At 38.2% G+C, this 22,722-nt stretch overlaps 1 protein-coding gene across 1 annotated transcript in view; it reads right to left on the reverse strand.

Moving 5' to 3' along the window:
• Positions 1-185: 185 nt before the first annotated feature.
• The window catches only part of MTX2 (metaxin 2), a 48,063-nt gene continuing 25,526 nt past the window's right edge, over positions 186-22,722 (reverse strand). The window contains exons 4-10 of the mRNA XM_058189955.1: positions 9,924-9,996; positions 6,390-6,466; positions 3,987-4,079; positions 3,578-3,616; positions 3,101-3,226; positions 2,063-2,139; positions 186-825 (exon numbers count right to left, since the gene is read on the reverse strand). Of these exons, the coding sequence (XP_058045938.1) occupies positions 666-825; positions 2,063-2,139; positions 3,101-3,226; positions 3,578-3,616; positions 3,987-4,079; positions 6,390-6,466; positions 9,924-9,996 (645 nt within the window). The 3' untranslated portion in view covers positions 186-665. The remainder of the gene's footprint in view (positions 826-2,062; positions 2,140-3,100; positions 3,227-3,577; positions 3,617-3,986; positions 4,080-6,389; positions 6,467-9,923; positions 9,997-22,722) is intronic.

The raw sequence follows: 22,722 nt of genomic DNA on the forward strand, positions 1-22,722 counted from the left end.
TTCAGACTGACTTTCTTGATCTCCAGAATTATGAATGATTTAAAAACTGAATAATTTTATCTTTTATTTATTATTTTTACATTTTACTATAAATTAATGCATTTTAGAGGTTCTGTATTATGTGTAATTTTTCTTGGTATTTACTGTTAATATTTTAAATAACCAGATAAAAGAATTCTGCTTAATAGCAGGATAAAAATGCAAATTTTATTTATGTAAACATTTTACATAGATAACCAATCCCAATTTAGTAGTTTAATGGATGTAATGCAAATAATTGTAAAAATGTAGCATGTATAGGCAGTTAAAAAATATTAAGAAAAATACTTATAGAATTGTCTAAACTTTATTGTTTTACATCTTGATACAATATAGTTTCAAGGTCACTTCAAAAGAATATTAAAATGGCACATGTATAATGAAAAACATGTATAATGAAAAACTCAATTTTGCTTTAAATACAGTGGGTTTCTTGAATTCACACAGATAGATTCTCTTGGCTACAACAGTTTTGGTGCAGCTGACTCAAATTGTGAGCTAAGCCCAATTTTCAAATCTGTGCTACTATCTTTTTCAAATAAAACAAGCATAGTCAACATATTAATTTTATTATTACTATCATCATAAGCATTCCGTTTATCAAAGACAGTTTGGAGAAGGAAGGACTAGGCTGTCTTAACTTCAAAGTAGTGTTGTTCTATTCTTCTGCAAAATGCAGTGAGGTTACTGTAGCCTTTCACTTTTTCCGACAGTTCATCGCTGATCAACTGGGTAGTAAGGATTGTGAACAGATGTCCAAATACCAAAGCATCTAATTCAGTTGGCCTAGGAACAAAAGAAAATTAGTATGTTGGATGAGAGAACACAACCATTGCAAGTCACATTAGGCATTAATACTAGTTATCTATCCAGACCACGGCATACTATCTTGATCCTTCCATTTTGAGGAGAAAATGCTATCAACTGTCTTTATTGGACCTCTTCCCCTTAAGATGGTGACAGAAGGTTGCCAGTTTAAGGCTTGAAAACTACAACAATGATGAAGAAGCATGCAAATGCTTCACCAAGGCACAGTCATGCCCAGCAGTGAAATCCAGCCGGATCTATCCGGCTCGTGTGAACCGGTAGCACTGGTAGTGGGAGGCTCCGCCCACCTGCTGGGACGTGCATGTGCAGAAGAGGCACACAAGCTCACACTCCCAAACCAGTAGAGAAGATAAGTGCATTTCACCGCTGGCCATACCTGCCTTAATGATGAAGAAATTGATGGGCTGCAGGGACATTAATAAAGACAAAAAGAAGACTAGATTTGGCACTTAAGTACCCTGTCACTGCAAAGCATCAATGATCTTGAGTTTTTGTTTTCTGAGTTCTGTCCTTTTAATCTGAGGATCAAGAGTTAGACTGCATTCAAGCTTAATGTTAATATAAGTGAACGTAAAAACACACTCCTCTCTCTCTCTCTCTCACACACACACACACACACACACACCATCAAATGAGATATTCTGAGAGAATGGAATTGTTATCAATTCAAGTGATCAAAGCATTGAAAATATGAAGTAAATACTATTTTTAAAGCATATTATTTAGGGATATAATAAAAAAATAACTTAGAATGGAAATAAACTTGCGGTGGTAGCGTTTCTTTAATTTAACCTATATTTTAGAGTGTGTTCAGATTTAGACAAAAATCAAATTTTTAAAAACTTTTTTGGAAACTCCTTTCACTGAAATTCTTCACACAAGTGCTTTGTAACTTGAACCCATTAACCTTCCTAGATGTTCCTTCTTGCCTCCTTCTGTAGCTCTCTCAAGTTGCCCAGAGGTAATCTAGCCATTCCTTCACTCATAAATTAAGAAATACAGAAAGAAATTATTTCCTGATTCTTAGCTCCTGGACCAATAGGCAGCTACTATGATGCCCTTTTTACCAAAAGTTAGATAAGAGAAGAGTTTTTTATTTCATCTATAAAAAAGAAAAGAAATACAGCAGGAGAAACATTTGCCCATCATTTGAGGAAATGTATTCTTGGCAGAACTCTTAAATTAAATAACTTACTTCTTATTGAAGAAATACAGTTGTGTCCCAAGCCGTTGAGAAAGTGCTTGACAACACTGATCTACATCTTCAAGTACCTAAAAAGAATACAGATATCACAGAAGAGCAGAAAATAATTTTAATTTGCTAAAGAAACAAAAGCTTTAGTTAAAAATACATTGCATATGTAACATTTTTAACAATATTCGTCCTACAAAGTTCTTGTCCTTCCCATATGATCTTTTATTCTTTATCCTTTAAATCAGGAGTGTCAAACTCACGGCGTCACGTTGTCATCATGTGACATATCACAACTTTTTCCCCCTTCACTAAAACAAGAGTGGGCATGGCCAGCGCATGACCCATTCAGCCCGCAGCCCGCAAGTTTGACCCCCCTGCTTTAAATGCAACAGTGATGTACCTGCACCTGTTAAAAATCAAACAGGATTAGTCCTTAACATGTTTCCAGACCAAGTATTTAGATTCAACCCAGAGACAAACCTATACAAATAACCTCATATATAATTTTTGTGAACACTTGGACTTCCCCCCTCCCCCAAATTTCCTTCAAGAAGCCTTCATCCAAACATTAAAAGGACCTCTAGAATAACATCTGATAGCAGTTGCTGTTAAAAAATAACCCTGAAGTACATATATGAGAGCATTTGGGAACTTCACCTAATACTAACTTCTACTCATAGTTAACCATCTAATGCCCAGTACTATGGTCCTATTACTCAAATATTGAAAGGTTTACACTGGATGCCATTTTTTCAACACATTGATCTTAAATTTTAAAGCTCTATACAGCTTATATTCTGGTCATTTAAGTGTCCTGTTTCGTTATAAACATACTGTATTATAAAAACAGAAATTAAAAAATGTATCTAGCAAATCAAAATATATCACACAGTAAAACCATTATCTCAGATCATAGACAGCAAAGGCTAATTTTTATTTAATTTACCAAGAAGATACAAAGAAATCAGTGCCTCCCTGAAACCTTACATTTTACATTTTCTAAGGGGAAAAAATCAGACTTGGAAACTAATGACTGACCTGTTCAAGTGACTTATTGCCCCAGCCAATAGCCTTCATTTTACGCTGGATCTCCCATTGCTTCTGATAGGCCAAAACACGATTCAGAGGCCAAGGATAAGGAGAACCATATCTTGGATGAGTGATCTTTAAAGGGGGGAAAAAGGATTTTTGTGTTCTTATACAGTCTAACTATGATTTTATTGCCGTGGCTCTGCCTCAGAACCTGATTCTGTGTAATGATTTATAACTTACAGCTAAAAAAGCAAGCCTTTAAAATTATATTTTAAAAAAATTTGCTTTAAAACCAGCACATCCAATAATGACATAGAGTAATCCGAAATGTATATGCAAGCAAAATTAAAGCAAAAAAAAAAAACCTGGTATCATTAGTGGTATAAACCTCTATGTTTCATTTATGAGTAGGGACTTGCAATTGTGAGCAAAAGTGTTTTCTTATTAAAATTTAATTAAGATGTATGCTGCAGAATCACTCACCTCCTGGACTGTAGCATCATCACACCACTGAAGATACAGCTAGAAACCAAAGAATACTAAACTTCATAACGGAGAAGGTTACACAGTCATTTATTCCTTGCAGCTTTCTCTCCTAGCTCTACCAAACAAGCCATTAATAACATTTAAAACACATAAATACGGCTACTAGATTTATCATGAAGCAAATACAATATTTCAGTGCACCAAAAATAATCTGAAAAGGATTGCGAAGTGTACATAAAAGTGTGCTGCTTTTTGAGAAGCACTGTTAATCATAAGTCCACCTTTTTTGTTCTATACACAAATGGTAGCTGTGGCTTGCAATGTTACAAAGAAAATAGCATTTTACTCCCCCTCTTCGATATAATTCATTTCCCAAGACTGACAAATTACTAGTGTTTTGCCATACCTCCGCTGTCAAAAGCATATTATTGACTAATTCCATGTAGGCTTTCATCTCAGCTTTTTGGACTTCATCCAACCCATCACTAAGTGAATGGCCCTAAGGCAGGAGAGAAGGAAGGAAAGAGAAAGGAGAGCAAAAATTATCCGTTTGGGTCCTTTCCAAACTTTATTGAAGTCCAGGCCTTTCTCTCATTCAAAACAATCCCTTGCAACATTACACATAAGAGGCAGCTTTGTAGATCTCAAAGACTATTAGAGGCTCTGGGGGGGAGGGGGATATTGAAGTGAAATCTTTTAAATAGAAAAGTACAGAGTGATCAGTAAACCTTTCTTTTGCTTTTCTGCTGAGTGGTTTTTATAAATACAACATCTTTGTAAATAAACTGAAGTGAGTTATGGTGATGTAAATACCTTATTAAAATACGATGCATGGGTATTGATTTACAAGACTAAAGAAAGAAGCAAGAGTAAGCATAAATATTGATTATTTGGAATTTTTTAAGATTTAAACAAAGTGTTCTCTATGCAGTAGATTGCAGAAGCCAAGAACTAAGTGCAACATTATTTCTTGGCAACAGCCAAGATAGCAAACAGAGCATGCAGCAATCGGTAATAGCCAACTCGGTTGTGCATTTCTTTTTTTTAAAAAAATATATATCTTAATTTCAAAAGCCACAGCAAGCATGGCCAAGGTTCTGAAATGATCAAAGTTACAATCCAAACCCTCTGGAGAGCACCAAGGTGATGCCTACCCTATCTTAGATGTAGGACAGGATCCAAAGGGCTTTTGGACAGCTCGGGCCTCTTCCTATAGAGCCAAGACATACAGAGAAACAATTTGAAAAATGGAAGCCCTTTCAAAGAGATATCTCAACCGCTAAAATTGGTAAAAAAAAAAATCATTTAAAAAGGATTTGCCTCAGCTGAATCAAGTGAGAATTCTTTAGGTAGTTACTGTTGAAGCCTTGTTGTATATGAATATATAATCAGAAATATGTTTACACTAGACAAATGCTAGGATTCAACCTATAATTTAGCTTTCTCCCATTTTAATTACCATGTAATTAGTTTATAAATTTCTATCTACTGTATATCAACTGAAAACAATCAACGAACAAGTTGATATTATAACATTACATCACGGCACCATCTTACAGAATAATAACTCTTGAGAAAAATATTGGAGAAAAAGGTAAAAATAAAAGTCTACTTATTAATCAGTTCAGTTATGGAATTGGCTTTTAAGGCCACATGAATTAGTAAATTTGGAAGATGGAAAGAAGGAAGGAAAAGTTGCTCGCCTAAAATCAAAATTATGCGTACACATATACATCCTAAATGAACGAGAAATTTAAGCTACAGAAAATATTTAGATACCCAAATGATGCATATCACCATGTATGAAGCCCAGAATATTTGGGTTCATATCATTTGCTTCAAAATGGAATTAACGCTGTATTCAAGACAAATATGTATTTGGCTGAAAGGTCCTACTGGAAGAAGCATATCTTCACTCCCTCTTCATCTCCCTTACAGATATCTTGCCATCTCCCTTATTTTCTTGAAACTTGATCACACTCTCAAGATAGTTTCAGAGCATGCAAGTAGCTAAAGAAAGAGAAAATTCCTTTCTTTCTTTCTCCCGCCAATGTGAAGACCTAAACATCAGCCATTATAATGCAGCCAGAAACCTACATTGCACAAATTTCATCTTCAGAAGATGGCCCAACAATACCAGTTTGTTATCCTGAATCAAATGATCCAATCAGGATTGGTGGGAAATAACCAAGAAATACCAGTTCTATAGGTTACATTGTAAAGTATAAATAAAAAATCCAAAAGACAATTTCATGCTTCGTCTGTATTGTTGCAAGGAAAACTTCAAGCACATTACCTCACCAGTTGAACTCTCTTCAAAGAAGACTTTACAATAATTATCATTTAAACTTGTTTCAGTTTAAGGATCTCATATGGGAGCTGCAATTTAAATACAACTAAAAGACATCAGGATGAGCAAGGCGGCTGTAGGACCTCTTTCTGAAATTCTTTCTGAAATTCTTGGGTAATACAAATTTGTGTGCTATCTGGATAAGTAGCAGGGTTTCTTCAGTATGGACATGTATAGAGAGAAAGATAAATATTGTACAGAATATTGTTTGTACAAAAAAAAGTTAATAATAGATAGAAATGTACAAGTCTTTTTACACATAAGCACTCAGCAGAAAAGTAACCCACTGAACTGGATAACATTTTAAAAGCTAATTAATGCAGTGTTTTCTGAAAGAATAAAGTATTTAATTTTCAAAGCTATGGTTTTATCAAATTGTCAGGATAATTTCATAAACAAATAATTAAAACAACTGCAGAATAGGTATTTATCTTTTTTAAAAAAATATATACACATTACCTTGGCTTTTACAAACTGGACAATGGGTCCGAGTTCTGAAACGACTTGATTTCCGACATGAATAAAGGGCACTTTTCCTGTGGGTGAAAAGAAAAGTATATTTCAACATTCATCACCAACATAGCATTCCGAATGAACCAGAAGGATAAGAACAGGGACCCAGTGAAACTGAGATTTCAGTTTTGTGTTTGAGTATCTGTTTTGAAAGATGTATGAAAACATAGGTTGATAGTATTTGTTCTAGGCAAAAGTAGTTGATCCTTCCCTGAATACAAATCTCTGTGAAACTCAAATACTACTGTCCTTATAAAAAAAAAGTCAAGTATCTTTGACCAATCATCATCATCAAAATTATAGTAAAAGAACAGCTCAATGCAACAATTAGTTGTTAGGGGTGGAGGGGGAAAGTAATGGAACAATAAAACAACATGTGTAATTTTAAACAAAATTACACAGTTGTGTAGCTTGGTTGTCATTCAGTGATACCAAGACCTCAGCTCCTCCTAAAAATCTGACCTTCTGCATCCAGGGAATTCTGGTAGCAGAAAAGTGCTTCTTGTTCCCTCAGAAGCGTTATTGGGGTTGAACAATTTATATCAGGCTACATAAACCAAAGCCCCCAAATGACAAGAATCTTCTGTCTGAGGATTCATAATCGAGAACATAACTACCCTGAGCACCAGTTAATAGCAGAAAGGCTACTGCACATGCATACATATGTACAAGCACGTGTATTTTGTTTTGGTATGAATCTGCACCATCAATTGACTGAAAAATTGATCATATTTCATCTAGAGGTGCAGGAAGTATGCAACTAGCCTTCATGCAGTACATTAGTAACAAATCAAAGATTGTTGAAAACAAATGTCACAAAATATCACCACTTAATATTTGTTCCAAATACTAAAGTAAATGCTAAAGTTGCTATACTTTAATATATAGTACTGTGTCAGTTTCACAGAAATTATGTAAAATATACAAGATACAGATTTTTAAAAAATAATATCCACGAACAGCATTCAGGGTAACTTCTGATAAAAGATACATTAGTGATCCAGCCAATCTTTGTGTTTTCAAAAAGGGAGAAAGACAGGTGTCTATTACCTTTTATTCAAAAACTACTAGATATGATCTGATTATCCATTAGTAATTTTCCTATGAAATGTAAAATTTTCATTTTGAGATACTGAAAACTTTAGACTAAAGCACCTACGGTAACCTAAGTTTTACTTTTCTCTACTTCTTCCTATACCCCAATAAAAAGTCCTGAAAAATTCAAAAGCTTGCACGCTTTTTTATGACATTTGACCTACCTATAATAAAACTACCACCCTACTATAATTCTAATAAAAATTGTTATCTGTGCTAACTCTGTGCTCAAACCTTAGTGACGCCTCATCAGAAACTGAGCACGCAGTGAACCTCTTGCTGTGAAATATGGGTAGTCCTCAACTTACGACCCAATTGACTTCAAGATGAGAATTTCTAAAGTGACTTGCCCCATTATATGCCATTTCTCGCCACAGTTGTTAAATGAATCACTGCAGTTGATAAAGTTAGTAACCTGGTTGTTAAATGAATCTGGCTTTCCCCATTGACTTTGTCAGAAGATTGCAAAAAGTATAACCCCGGGCAAAAGTCATAAATATGAACCAGTCACCAAACATCTGAATTGTGATCACATGACCATGAGGATGCGAAAAATTGTCATAAGTCACTTTTTTCAGGGCCACTGTAACGTTGAACATTCACTAAATGAACTGTGGTAAGTCAAGAATTACCTGTAATGTCAGTCTCTTCAATGAAGGACTACACAAATAAATGTGAAATACTGTCCAATGAATATTTAGACTATTCTTGCTTTTATTTTTACTGAGAAAAGAGGGGGGGGGGAATTTTGGTCACTGACAGTTACACTGGCTCAAAAAAAAAAAAAAAAGAATTGCAAGCCAGCCTCTGCACAATGACATACACTGCAAAAGGAATGCAGGGCCTTTTGAACTTCTAGACTTCTCTATGGTCCTATCAATCAAGCTTTTGCTTCTACGGAACTACCATACCATAAACAGAATGAGCTTTTGGTGTTCCTACAGCAAGAGTCAGCATATCAGTGCTCTCACAAGGTGCGAGTTAAGTGCTCTCCTATTAACAGATGGAGAGAAAGAGAGCAGCGCCAAGCAAGCAGTCCTCAAATGTGGAATCTCATAAAAAGAGGAAAATGCATTTGTGGTTCTGAATTTTAACCTTGTAGAATTAGCACCACAATTTCTGTTCACAGAAGCCCCGTTTATCCAAGCTCTAATTTACAGGCAAGTATGTATATGATAATGCATGATGAAAAGGCTTTTGCGGTAGGCAGCAGGAAATGCTTTCAACCTGCCAACTCAAAAACTGGGGAAAAAACATTCCCATTAACATTGAATTTTGCTTTATTTAGATATTTCCTTTTACCACAGCTAATGGGGAATAAGAACACACCACATTATTGGCTAATTAGCAGGCTATGTTCATAGAAGACAATGTACATATTCCCAATAGTTCTCTAGGCCATAAGGGGACATGCCTAGATGATGAAATTTAGGAGAATAAATCTCAGTGAACTCAGTCCCACAATACTCAATCGAAGCATCTTTTAGCCTGCATGGATTTCATTGTTAACAAGTCCAGCTGTGCCCACTGCAGACACATCTTGTTTCCTGCAATGAGGAAAGTTATGTCTGCATGTGAATATGCAGGTATGCTACCTTACTCACTCTGCAAAGATCTGGGTGACTTCTAGATGAAAGCAAAGAGTTATATTTTTCATGATCTCTTTGTTGACATTCAGTGGTTGCCTGGATTTTGCAAGCCAGATATGGCAGTCCTACTCTTCACCTACAATGAAGTGTGGGAAACTCCTTTCTGAACATGCCCCCTTCAACAGATAATAAGCATCAAATAACCAAAAAAATATGCTACTTTCGTTCATAATGAGACCAAATAAGAGAGCACAGCAGCAGCCCTGTATATTTGCATATAGAATTGCCCCCAAATTAGAAGAGGATGTTGAAGAGGACCTGCTTGTAAAACCTGAAAGGGGTACATGAGGACATAGACAATGATTGGTTACCTCCATCTGGGCCCTCTCTCTGCAATCACTCCAAGAGCTCAATTCTGTAAAGTAATCTTTGTTAGGGTATTAAAGGAAAAAGCTGCTCAAAGGTAGAATGTAAGAAAGAAGACAGGTCATCTCTCCTCATCTAATGTTAAAACCAGACTCTTCCATCTACTTCCATCCTGACCGAGGCAATTCACATTTAAACACACAGAATTGTTAGCGGTATGTTTACCTTGGCCTTACAACACTGCCGTTTAATACAGTTTAATGATGAAAAGGTATTATTTCTGTTTCTTGCAAGAAAAAAAATCTGTAGCATACCAAGAAACAAGCTACTGCATCGTGCAGCATACAGTAACTCCAACTGATCTCCAAGATGAGATACTGTTGCCATAGTTTCCAAGCACAGGTGTAGTGTAAATGATTGGTACACTTACCAGATGGGGACATATATTCTGCATTTGCCCTACAAACCACCTGGACTGGCAGATTGCACATTTGTAAAAAAGCCTGAAAATAAAGAAGAGTAAATTAAAAATCTCCACATTATACAAAGGCAAAACAGTTTTTAGTATTTATAATTTTAAGCCACAAGAAATATTCCTTTATTTATAATTATTTTCCAAAACAGATAACTAGGAAAAGTATATTTCTAGGTACTGGCTTCTAACATTGCACTTATCACAAATTCATCACTCTGGACGCAACTATAAATGAACAGAGAATTACAGCAATCTGAAAATCTCCATTTTCTTGCACTTTACTGTGATAACCTCTCTCTAAAAAAAGAAACTGCACCCAAAAAAACTTTACATTCCATTTTGGCAATAATGATTATTGTAGTTTTAAAATGAATTGATGAAATTTTCTGCTACAATTCCAATTGTTCATGGAGCTTAGCCCACAAATTAAAGTATAGCCTACTTCACATTTTTAAAAAGATCCATTCTTTTGTCCTTTAGATAACTTTAATCAACTATTAAAAGTGTCCAACCTACAGCACGTAAAGCTGCCTTATCTGTACCTTGCATTATACCGACCTGAGCTGACTGAAAAATAAATCTTGGCACTTCTAATGGACTAGTAGCTTAGCAACTTAAACTGTGGGTAAGGATCCCCTAGAAGACATCTCGGTTTAGAAATTTCTCACTCCTAAAAAAGCAGAAGTCTTAAGGTGTTTGAGCCCCTAAACAGGTCAGCTCTGTAAACAGACGAGAGTGGTTAACTTCCAAAACATATAGGCTTTGTGGCTATACCTGAAAATGAGGAACAGTGGGCAGCAATGACAAACGCATTGCTCCCTAATAAACTTTTTGCTTTGATATTCAGGTTCTTCCACCACAACAGAATACACATTCGAGACAAGCAAAATTTCCATAAACCTATTCTCACAAAAAAACATGAAGAGAGATGATTTCCATAAAGTATGAAGAAAGATTCCACGCTCAGATATTTTAAGTAATACCAAGGCTTTTCTGGAATAGCATATTATTAATCTTATAAATAAATCAAAGCCAGTCCTAGTAGTATTGTAATGATTAATATTTAAAATACGGCTGTAGAGAATGTCAATATGCAGACACTGAAAGGGATCTGCATTTTCTTTCATTAAAAAATGACAAGTGGAAAAAAAGTGGAAATTATACAACATGAACTAATGCACAAAATATTCCAGTTTTCCTATCAAGCAGTGGCAGATGCTTTAAATTGCAACGTCTGTCTAAAATTATAAATGAAAATGGTTCAATATCATTCTTGGAATGATAGAGTATATGCCTAATGCAGTTATGATAATAGTCGCATTTATAGTTTAACATAAATTAAGAGTTTAATTGTATTTGTGACTACTTTAAACAAAGCAACACGTTCTTTTGTACCTGCAAATGTAATTTATTGCAAAGCCAGGTTCATTTTCCAGAACAATCAGTTTTATACTACCCTGGAATGCTGCTGTAATGTAATTCCTGCTGCAGAATGTGTGAAGAGTACATTCACCGGTACCACAGAGGAGGCTTTGAAGATAAATGAAGATGCTATTCATTCAGGAGTAATTTCATCTTAGAACCATATGAAAGATGTTTCACTCAGACACGGTAGATGCCTGGCTTGGGATTTCAGTCTATTTTCAGCTCCGGTGTAATGTTGTTAAATCGATTATGTTGATACTGTATTTCTAATCATGAAGAATTTCAGCCATTATTCTACTTAAAGAATGGATTGTCAGGCTTGCATTATACTGTTCGGTCTCTCTCCGGTTTACAACACAATTACAGTTCCAAATCACAAACTGAAATTATAAATTCACACTAAAAGAAACACAAATCAGTAAAATGAAAATCAGCAGCCTTTTTTTTTTTAATCATTTAGAGAAAAATGATCCTTCATCTCACTATAAAGAACTAAGGAGCTTCCAATGCATCATAAGAGTTTCTTTCAGGTTTTACTCCAATTGTGTTTATGTTTCTATGTTATTCTTATGCTTGGTAACCAAACTCCACCATCTTTCTTCATATACATACATACTACAACTCAGAGAACTATATGGGATATATTATCACTTACTTTAATTAATATATTTACATCACCAAACCATGAGGGAAGACTGTGTGCTCCCCCCTATTCAATTTTAACAAGGGTACAGATTCAGACATCCCAAGACTGTAAAACATCATACTACACTTACTGCTAAATTAAATACATTTCAATATATTGACTTAAATTTAGTTTGGTCTTGTCCATGCTGATGCTTTTATATGCAGTGCTGGCATATACAAAGGATGTTACATCCTTAACTCCCCAAAAAGTTTAGCATCCTTCCATTAAAACACTAAATTTACAAAGCAACTGACATTGTTACTTTCTGTGTACATTATATTACTTTTCCATTCTTTCCAAAGATGAAGCAGTGAAGCTTCTTTCTGGATATTCATTTCACTGAAAGCTGGAAAGCAACTGAGATAAACTAAGTAAGTAAGTAAGTAAGTAAGTAAGTAAGAAGGAAGTAAATGTATGTATGTATGTATGCACGTATGTATGCGTGCGTGTGTGTGTGTGTGTGTGTGTGTGTGTGTGTACAAACACACACAGAGAGAGATATACTGCAAAAAATAATTTACCTAAAGGGAAGAAAATAATTTCTAACCGAATGGTGATCTGAGTCAGATTCATAATAAAGCAATCAGCAGGTCTTTATAATCTCTACAATCCTGAGAATATTTATCACATAAAATTACCATTCCAGTCCCAAAAAATAGGAAATAGAAGATACAATAGAAGATACCAAACAACAAATCCTAAAATTCCAAGTGTTTGAAACCTATACCTGCATATCCTGTCTAGAAAAATATCACGAATTTTAAATGGGATTTTAAATTGGGTTTTATTTTATGTATTATATTTTAAATTATTGCCTAAATTGAATAAGTTTTTTAATTTTGGTTTTATTGTATGGTATATTTGGTTGTTAACCGCCCTGAGTCCTTCAGGAGAAGGGCGGTATAAAAATTAAATTATTATTATTATTATTATTATTATTATTATTATTATTATTATTATTATTATTATTATTATTAGGAATTACCTTTTAGGATTTTTTCCCCCTTTATTTCTCAGCAGGAAGATACAAACAAAAGGAAGGGTAAAATATTAACAATCTTATTAAAAAATGGAGTGAAGAAAGAATCTACAGAGCATATTCGAAAAACAGGAACCAGAGACTTCTCTTCATGTTGACCATCTCATTGACACTCATTAGTCTTCTTTCTGGATAGGTTTAGAGAGAATTTAATGTAGCAGATTTCTGTCTCATTGCTCCTGTCTTAAGTTTCTTCAATTTTATTTCTGCAGCAGTTTGTAAATTCTGTTAAAAACCACATCTCAGAATGCACACATTGTTGCCCAAAAAAATCCTTGGTTTTTTCATACCATATACATCACAGATAAACCTATCTGAGGATAAGCTGACCCTCAAAATTGCAACCAAAATCTATCTATATCATGAAAAATATGTCATCCAGAACTACCCAACTGTCATATTTAAAATGGAATCTGTTTTAGAAAACAAACTTTCTTGATAGAAAATATAAAAACAAATGAAGTCCTTCAGAATTTGCTGGGAAACCATACAAAAATTATCAAAATCTTGAAAAATCCCCATCTTCATCATCTGATTATGCAAAAGGATTTTCAGATTCTTCCCTTGTAATACAGCATCATTTCTATCTTCCTCATCTTCATTTTTCTCACTGGCATCTGCTCTGTCATCTGCATATATTGCATCATCTTCTGTTCCATCCAGGGCATTGTTGATGCTACACTTCAAACATGAATAGTGAACCATATCCAAAGAAATATTTTCCCATGTATCATTCATCCATTTTGCTATTAGCTCTATATTTGGTTTCTTTAAAATGTCCCTCTTCCTTAACTTGGCCATGCCAAATATTGTCTGCAACATGCACTCTAAAACATGTCCCAGATGAAAAGGGAAAGTTTCTTCTTGAAAGCAGGACCAAGTAATTTCTTCCAAACCTTCTCAAGCCACCATCTTGTACCGTACTTGTCCATCTAACAGTCTCTCTCTCTCTCTCTCTCTCTCTCTCTCACACACACAGAATTTTTGCTTCCTTGCTTTGGAAGCTTTTTTCACTTAAAAATAATATCTGGATAGATCTTAGTTCCACTTGTTAAAAATGAAAGAATCACAGTAAAATAATTCTTTTAATTTCCCTGTGACTTAACGATTTTTTTTACCAATACTTGTCAATTGTAATCGAACTGCCATGAGTTTTGACCATATTTCCAATATCACCAAGTTTCTACTTATGATGCTTAAAAATTGTTTAAGAATTTTTTTCCAAGAAAACAATCTTCTCTTCAAGGGTTTGGGTAGCCCTTAAGAAACTTTTTCATTGTCTCAAGCAAAGTCTGCATCTAATCATGAATTTGGAGCACCAGCCAACAAAAAAACAGAAATCTATCAGGCCCTCAGCCTCATATTGTTCAGACTTCACCATCTTAAATGCTCCCAGTCCAGGTAGCAAGTGTGCAAGCAATTTTCTAGTGCTGAGACCAAAAACACTCCATATTGGCCTTCTTCCAATTTGATGTATCATCTAAACTAGCTTTCGTCTAGGACATCTTCAAGGCAACTTTAGAAACCTTTATTATATTCAATTATTAGAAGATTAGATGTCATCATTCATGTAATGTGCCTACACACTTGTAAAGGAAAAGACTACACTGAACTAAAATCAAATGACATAAAACTGTAGTGTCCTCCATTAAAAGTGAAAAATTCAAAATGCTTCTTCTTTCAGAGGAAAGCTATTATTTAAGCGTCAACTCATTAAATTATAATTTACTTCTGCGTCTCACAGAAACTGAGGAGAAAGAAGGCACGCTGCTAATTTACAGAAGAACATACTAAGAATAAGGATAAGGCCTACATTTTGTTAGAATGATTCTTCAGAACTCTCTCCTTCAACCTATCTAAAAAGGTAAAATTATATCCAATACTCTCTTTCTGCCAACCAATAACATATGGCAGAAAAGATTTTCTTTCCACCTGCCCCTCTGTATAATCATAAATCTCCTCTAGAGAGGCTGAATATTCTCTGAAGAGGAGGGGGGGAACAGGCACAGAAGGGACTAAAGGAGAAATAATTTGCAAGTTCAACTCCACTTACTTATCTTCAAAACCATTAACTCTGCAATCTCATACAATTCTAACTGAAAGAAAGCTTTCAGGTAAGCACATAAAGGATTGTAACTAATTATCAGTGTAAGAAATGCTGCTTTAATCTATTTACATTAGACAATTAAAGAAATAATACATATTCTTTGCTAATGTGATTCTTACTATACTGAGCCTGTCTATATTTGTTATTGACAGAAAGCCAATAGTTGCAGAAAAACACAGGATGGATTGAAATGTTCATTTTTGTGATATAAATAGAAGGAAGTAAATGGAGTATACAGTTACTATAGGTTAACAGATAGTACAGATTTCCAAGGCTAATGTTGTAAATGTTCTAAAACACAATATGCAATAACAATATCTTATTCAGCTTCAGCCTTAATGAAGGCCAGATTACTATCAGTGCTCTGAATTTACAATACAAAAAGAAAGTAGCATTGCTGGCAAGAACTTCAAATAATGCTTTGATTGAATGCTATTAGGCCAGCATCAATTCTTAGCAACCATATAGATAGGTCTTCTCCATCAGGCCCAATCTGGCCCTTCAGTACAATTATATCTCTGCAATCAAATCCACCCATTTTGCTGCTGACAGTCCTTTCCCCCCCACCCCCACCCCCCCACGTTCCCTCTGCATTTTCCAGCACTATAGAATTCTCTAGAGAACTAGGTCTTCACATAATGTCAATATGATAATCTGAACCACACAACCAACATTTGTGTGTTGGGTGAGAGCTCTGATTTATTTTAAGATCCTCTTGTTTGTCTTCTTTGGGTATCCATGGTGTTTGCAAGAGCTTTCTCCAATAATCAAAGTTCAAAAGCACCATTACTGCTTCTCTCCTGCTTCTACAAAGTCCAGACTTTGCTTCCACGTGGTGTCATTGCCTACACAATTTAAAACTTTGTGGGTCTTAATACATCGCAACATCTTTTCCAAGGATTTCATCGATAGTCTGCCAAATACTACTCTGCAACTTATTTCTTGACTGCCAGTTCCTTTACTATTGATAGTCAATTACAAAATACAGAAGCTATCTACCATTTCAATATTTTGTTTTCTTAGTTTGATCTTCTCTGCATTGAATTATAGAACAGTTTTTTTTTCATTGTGCCCTTTGACTTTCATTGCTACAACTTGCAGATCATTTGCATTTTCAGCTATCAGAACAGTGCCAACAGTTCTGTTTCTTTTTCCAGTTTTAAAATCACACCAATCTTTTTCCAATCCAGCTTCCTTCAATATATATTCAGCGCATAAACAAATGAATGAAAGCATTCAGTCTTCTCTTATTGGTTTGCTGATCTGGAATGAGTCTTTTAACCAAGTTTTACCTAGACTTATAGCTTCCTTTCTTATGTGTATGTTTCATGTGTGGACAATGAGTTGTTTTGGGATTTCCATTTTCCATTCCACAGACTAATATAGTCAATATCATGAAGATCTTTCTATAATAAATGAAGTACTGTCCATGATCATTTACTTGTGGTATTCTTTCATTTTCTCAATTATAAAGCATGCATCAGCAATAATGTTTCTTATTTCTCAGCCTTTCCCAAAGCCACTTTGAACAGCAGCATTTCCCTTTTCTACTATATTTTGCCAACAAATGTGTGAAATTAAAGCTATCATACAACAGCTTGCATGCCAGTTAAGTCTCCTTTCTTTGGCATTGGTATGTAGACTCAACTCTTCCAATCTATTGGCCACTGCGTCGTTCTCTAGTTTTGTTGGAGTAAAAGTTAGAATCTTTACTGATTCTTCTATTACTCACCATATTTCTATAGATATTCTATTAATTCATGCAGCCTTCCAACTTAATAATGATCGGTGCTGATTTAACCATCTGAAACCACAATGCTTACAATATAATTGTAAAACAATATAATACAGAAATTGAAGCAGAAAGGATCCTAACAATCCAAGGCATAGAAGATGGTAACTTTAAATGCCTAAGAGAACAATTTCTGGCAAAATTTCTAAGTGAAAGATATTCCGGATTTAGGAGGCAAAAAAAAGGTTTTCTCAATTCTAGCTCCCCCTGTTATGATGGATCCCCAATGGCTGTGAGACTCAGTGGATGCTGACATTACAATAGGTGCAGGTGTTTGATGTTTCTGAGAATTACAAGCCATGAAAGGCTGTAAATGTCTAACCCACTGTCTTGGGCTTGGAAATAAATTGGTAACTGGTGAAAGTCTCCTCAATTTGCAGAAAGAAGTTTCCTGTTATATATCTCAATCAGAAGCCTGTGGGACATATTTTTATCCAATTACTGTTGCTAAACCATCTTTAAATAATTAAATAATAATTAAATGGTTCCAACCATATAAACAACATTGGCTTACCTGAAGGTTCCTTCTATGTGCGCTGCGTGAGAGTCCAAAGCAATGGGTGTTAACTTCATCTGATTGGCCAGAGACTGAGTTGAATTTGTTTAAACACACTTCCTCTTCCTGCATAGCTCCAGTTTATTAACGAAGATCCGGAACTTGAGAAGACGAACTCGAAAATTCAACCTGGAAAAGGAACAAGGTTATCCAGGCTCCTGATCTCAAAGGAATTTAGGGAGGGGTTGGACTCTCATGCAGCGCACACCTTCAGGTAAGCCAAAGTTCCTTCTCCTGTGCCCTGTTTAGAGAGTCCAAAGCAATGGGATATACCCAAGCTAAATATCCCTAGGGCGGGGAACAGAAGAATCCGAAGTCTCAGCAACAGGGAGAACCTGCTGCAGTACTCTCAGTCCAAATGAGGCCTCAGCTGAGGCAAATTGGTCCATCTTGTAGTTTTGAATGAAGGGTGAAAGAGAGGCCAACATGGCTGCTATGCAGATGTCCAAGATTGAGGCCTGAGTGGTCCATACAGCTATGGTGGCCACACTGTGCGTCGAATGTGCCATGATGTGGCTCGGAAGGTGGTGTTTCTGCTGGTCATAAGCCATAGAAATGCAGGCCTTTATCCACCTGCCAATAGTGGATGGAGTTACTTTGGCATCCAGGGAAAGAAATGAATAAGGATTCCATCTTCCTAAATGGAGCTGTTCTGTCAAGGTAAGTGCGCAGGGCCCTACATACGTCCAGAGAGTGCCATCGACGTTGTGTCGGATGTTTGGGGTTAGGACAGAAGTCCAATAAGATGACTTCCTGTGACCTGTGGAACCAAGTATTTATTTTAGGAAGGAACATAGGGTCTAAACGGAGAATGACCCTGTTAGAGTGAAAAATGCACAAGTCCTTTCTCACTGAAAGTGCTGCCATCTCGGAAATCCTGCGAGCAGAAGTAATCATTATGAGAAAGGCGACCTTGAATGTCAAGAATTTGAGGCTGGCAGAACACAAAGGTTCAAAAGGAGATGATGTGAGCATCTGAAGGACAAGGGTCAGATCCCAGGAAGGATATCTGTGGACCGGAGGGGGGCACAGATTGCAAGCTCCTTTTAGGAAATTACGAATACGGGGTGTTGCAAAAGGGTGGTAGCCCCCTCACAGGACAGGAGAGTCGCTAGAGCAGCGACTTGCCGGCAGAGTGTGTTGGTGGCTAAACCTTTGTCCAATCCATCCTGAAGGAAATCCAAAACCTGCGGGATCAAAGCAGATGTGGGGATTACATGATGTCTGAGGCACCAGCAACAGAAAGATGACCATGTGGCGTCATAAATATGAGTTATCAATGGACGTCTTGAGGCCAGGATGGTGAAGATAACTTTCCTGGGAAGGTTGTCCTTCTTCGGCATCTCCCGCTCAAGTGCCAGGTGTCTAACTGGAACCATTGAGGTTCCTGATGAAGAATGGCCCCCTGGCGTAGGGAGAAATGATCTGGTGGAATCCGCCAAGGAGGAGTAATGGATAGACTCACGAGATCTGCGAACCAACTCCGTCGTGGCCAGTAAGGGGCTATGAGAAGGACCTCCGCCTCCTGTTCCAGGATTTTCTGGATGACCCTCGGTAGAAGGGGGGTCAGAGGAAAGGCGTAAAGGAGGCCCCAGGGCCACTGGCATTAAAGGGTATCGGTTCCTTCGGCTCCTGGAGTGTGGAACCTGGTAAAAAATCGCAGAAGTTGTTTGTTGATTGGGCTGGCAAAGAGGTGTACTATTAGCAGGCCGAATTTAGTCGTGATGGCAAGAAACAGATCCAGATGTAGCTGCCACTCTGACTGATCGATGGTGGTCCTACTCAACCAGTCTGCCTGTGTGTTGGAGAGTCTGGATATGTAGCGAGAGAAGTTGTTTCTCCACCCACAGGGCCATCGCTGCTGCCTCGCTCATCAGAAGGCGGGACTGAGTACCCCCCTGACGGTTCACATGAGCTTTTGTCGTCACATCGTTCGTCAGCAATAACACGCAATGGCCTACTATCTGTGTCTGGAAGTGTCTGAGAGCCAGGTGGGTGGCTCTCAGTTCTAACCAGTTGATGTCATTTTTTAGGTTGCTTGGTGACCAACGACCCTGGGTCACCTGATCTAGGAGGTGAACACCCCAGCCATAAAGGCTGGCGTCCGTGGTGATGATGAGACGGTGATGTTCCTGAAACGAGCAGCCCTTTCACAGGGCTGGGGACAAACACCAATGCATGGATTTCTTGACCCTTGGGGGAATGAGGATCCTGGTCTCAGTATAATTGGTGCCTGCCCTTTGGCTTGGCAGAAGCATCCAGTGCAGAGGTTGCGAGTGTAGGCATGCCCACGGTACAATTGCCAGACAGGAGACCATTTTTCCAAGTAATGGGGAAAGCAACGATAGGGGGGCCCTCTTGAGTGCCCTTACCTTTCTCATTGTGGCTCTGATGTTGTTGAAGCGGTCTCGAGAAAGAAAAACCTGGCAGGATCTGGTGTTGATCCTTGCACCCAGATGGACAATGTCTGTTGATGGCGCAAGGTGGCTCTTTTCCCTGTTTACAGAAAAACTGTGAGCTTGTAGAGTTTGAATTGTTACCTGGAGGTCCTGCAGCACCTGTTGGAAGGAAGCAGACTGGATCAATATGCCATCCAGGTAACATTGCATTCTTATAGTGGTTGCCTGCAAGCAGGCCACCACTGTATCCAGAATCTTGGTGAAGGTGCAAAGAGCAGACGAGAGGCCGAAGGGCAGGGCCCAATATTGAAAGTGGGCCCCTGCATAACTGAATCTGAGGAAGCGTCTGTGGGCTGGCCTGATGGGCACATGTAAATAGGCCTCCTTGAGATTGATGGATGTTAGATAATCTCTCCGTCTGATGCTTCCCAAGATCGAATGCAGGGAGTGCATCTTGAACCTGCGATACTTGATGTGCAAGTTTAGTTGTTTTAGAATGGCTCTGCTTCCTCCTGATTTTTTCTCCACCAAGAAGAGGATTGAATAGAAGCCGGACCCCTGATGAGGAGGTGGTACCAGCTCTATGGCCCTGATAGACAGCAGGTGCTGAATCTCGGCTTCCATTTGAGCCCTCTTGGTGGGGTCTCTGGAAACAGAGCATTGAACAGACCTCCTCGGAGGTTCGGAGTTGAATTCTAGGGAGAGACCTAGTGTGATGTTCTGGAGCACTGAGGCATCAGTGGTCGTGCTTTGCCAAGTGCTGGCAAACATGGCAAGGTGACCACCGATGGGATCCTGATCGGAATAGTCATTTGTTTCTGCGATAAGGCCGAAAGCCGGATCCACGGAAGGGGCGTCTGGCTTGAGGTTGTCTGGTTCTGTCTCGAAAAGGCTGTCTGTCTGGTACTCTATCTGAAGACAACTGGAAGGATCTTTGATAGGCCGGGGCTTGGAACCTGGGATCCTAGGTACGAAAGGGCTGCCTGTGATAAGGGAAGGAGGAACGTCTGTCTGATCTTCCAGAAACGTAAGGAAGAACTTTCCTTTTATCCTTCCCCTCAACTAAAATAGGATCCAGGACCACCCCAAAGAGGGAACCATCCTTGAAGTGGGCAGCCGCAACCTCCATTTGGTTTTCATGTCAGCTTGCCAGTGTCAAAGCCATAATAACCTCCTGGAGGTGATGCTGGAAGCAAGGGCTCAGGATGCAAATTTAGCTGAATTAAGAGTAGCATCAGCAGTGAACTCAGCAGCTGCAATCAATTTGTTGATGTCCTGGTGCAATCGGGAGTCATTCTGAGAGGCCCTTGCCTGCATTTGTCTGAGCCAGATCAAGGAAGTTCTTGCGAAGAATGAAGCTGCCATGGCTGATCTAATGGCTCATGTAGCCGCTTGGTGAGTTTTGCAGGTGAAAAGTTCTGCCCTGCGATCCTCAGTTCAGAGACCTTCTGCGGCATCAGAAGGTAATATGTTAGAAGAGGCCAAGGTGGCCATGGGAGCATCTACGGTTGAAACCTTGAGAAGATCCTTGAGTTCCTGAACCATCGTGTACAACTTTTTGTCTGAACCACTAGGAGCAGGGATGGCACCAGGTTGTTCCCATTGATGCTGAATGACATCTATAAAGAGCTTTGGCGATGGAATTGCCTGTTGCTCTGAAACTGGTTCAGTGAAAAGGAATTTGGTGGGATCTGACGGATCTGAAGCTCCCTCCAATTGCCGTGAGGCAACCCCCATGCTGGCCATGATTTTGGCCTTAGTAATAATGTATAAAAAAGCTCATGATGAAACAGCCCAGTGGGAACAGGTTTGTCTGGGGCAGACTCCTCGTCCTCAGACAGGTTATCCATATCCTCATCACCCATAAAGGAAGTCCTCACTATGGTGAGAGGGGTAGGAGAACAGGTTCGCTGCACATTGCCTGGTTGGATGACTTTCAGAATGGGTTCTTTGGCCCGTGCTGCCAGATGGAGATGGGGCTGGGAATCCTCTCTGAGCAAAGGCTGTTTCAATGCCTTGAGAAACAGTTTGCATAAGATTGCAAATATCCTTGGGAATGCTAGGAATATTGTCCTCCCTCTGGTGGATTCCTGCTGCTGTAGGAGTAAAGATGGCAGATGGTGCCTGATATGGTGGTTCTGGCATGGTTCTTTAAGTTTCTCCAAAAACTGTACTGACTGTTTCCTGGTTTTCTCCTGAACCACTAGGGAGGATGGAAGACCATCCAGGTTGATTCAGCAGGGGCTGGTGAGAAGGTTTCAGCCTGCAATGATGAGCTAGAACCTCTGTTGCCCTCAGAAGGGCAATATCTTCCCTGCAGGCCTCTGCTAATTTTTGTTTGGCCTTATCAAATTGCCTATCCAGGGCATGTTGCCTTCTCAAGACATCCTTTTCTGCAGCAGAAGTAATCACTATCAGAAAGGCGACCTTGAATGTCAAGAATTTGAGGCTGGCAGAACGCAAAGGTTCAAAAGGAGATGATGTGAGCACCTGAAGGACAAGGGTCAGATCCCAGGAAGGATATCTGTGGACCGGAGGGGGGCACAGATTGCAAGTTCCTTTCAGGAAATTACGAATACGGGGTGTTGCAAAAGGGTGGTAGCCCCCTCACAGGACAGGAAAGTCGCTAGAGCAGCGACTTGCCGGCAGAGTGTGTTGGTGGCTAAACCTTTGTCCAATCCATCCTGAAGGAAATCCAAAACCTGCGGGATCAAAGCAGATGTGGGGATTACATGATGTCTGAGGCAC

Source organism: Ahaetulla prasina, chromosome 1 (assembly GCF_028640845.1).
Source record: "Ahaetulla prasina isolate Xishuangbanna chromosome 1, ASM2864084v1, whole genome shotgun sequence".
NCBI lineage: Eukaryota > Metazoa > Chordata > Lepidosauria > Squamata > Colubridae > Ahaetulla > Ahaetulla prasina.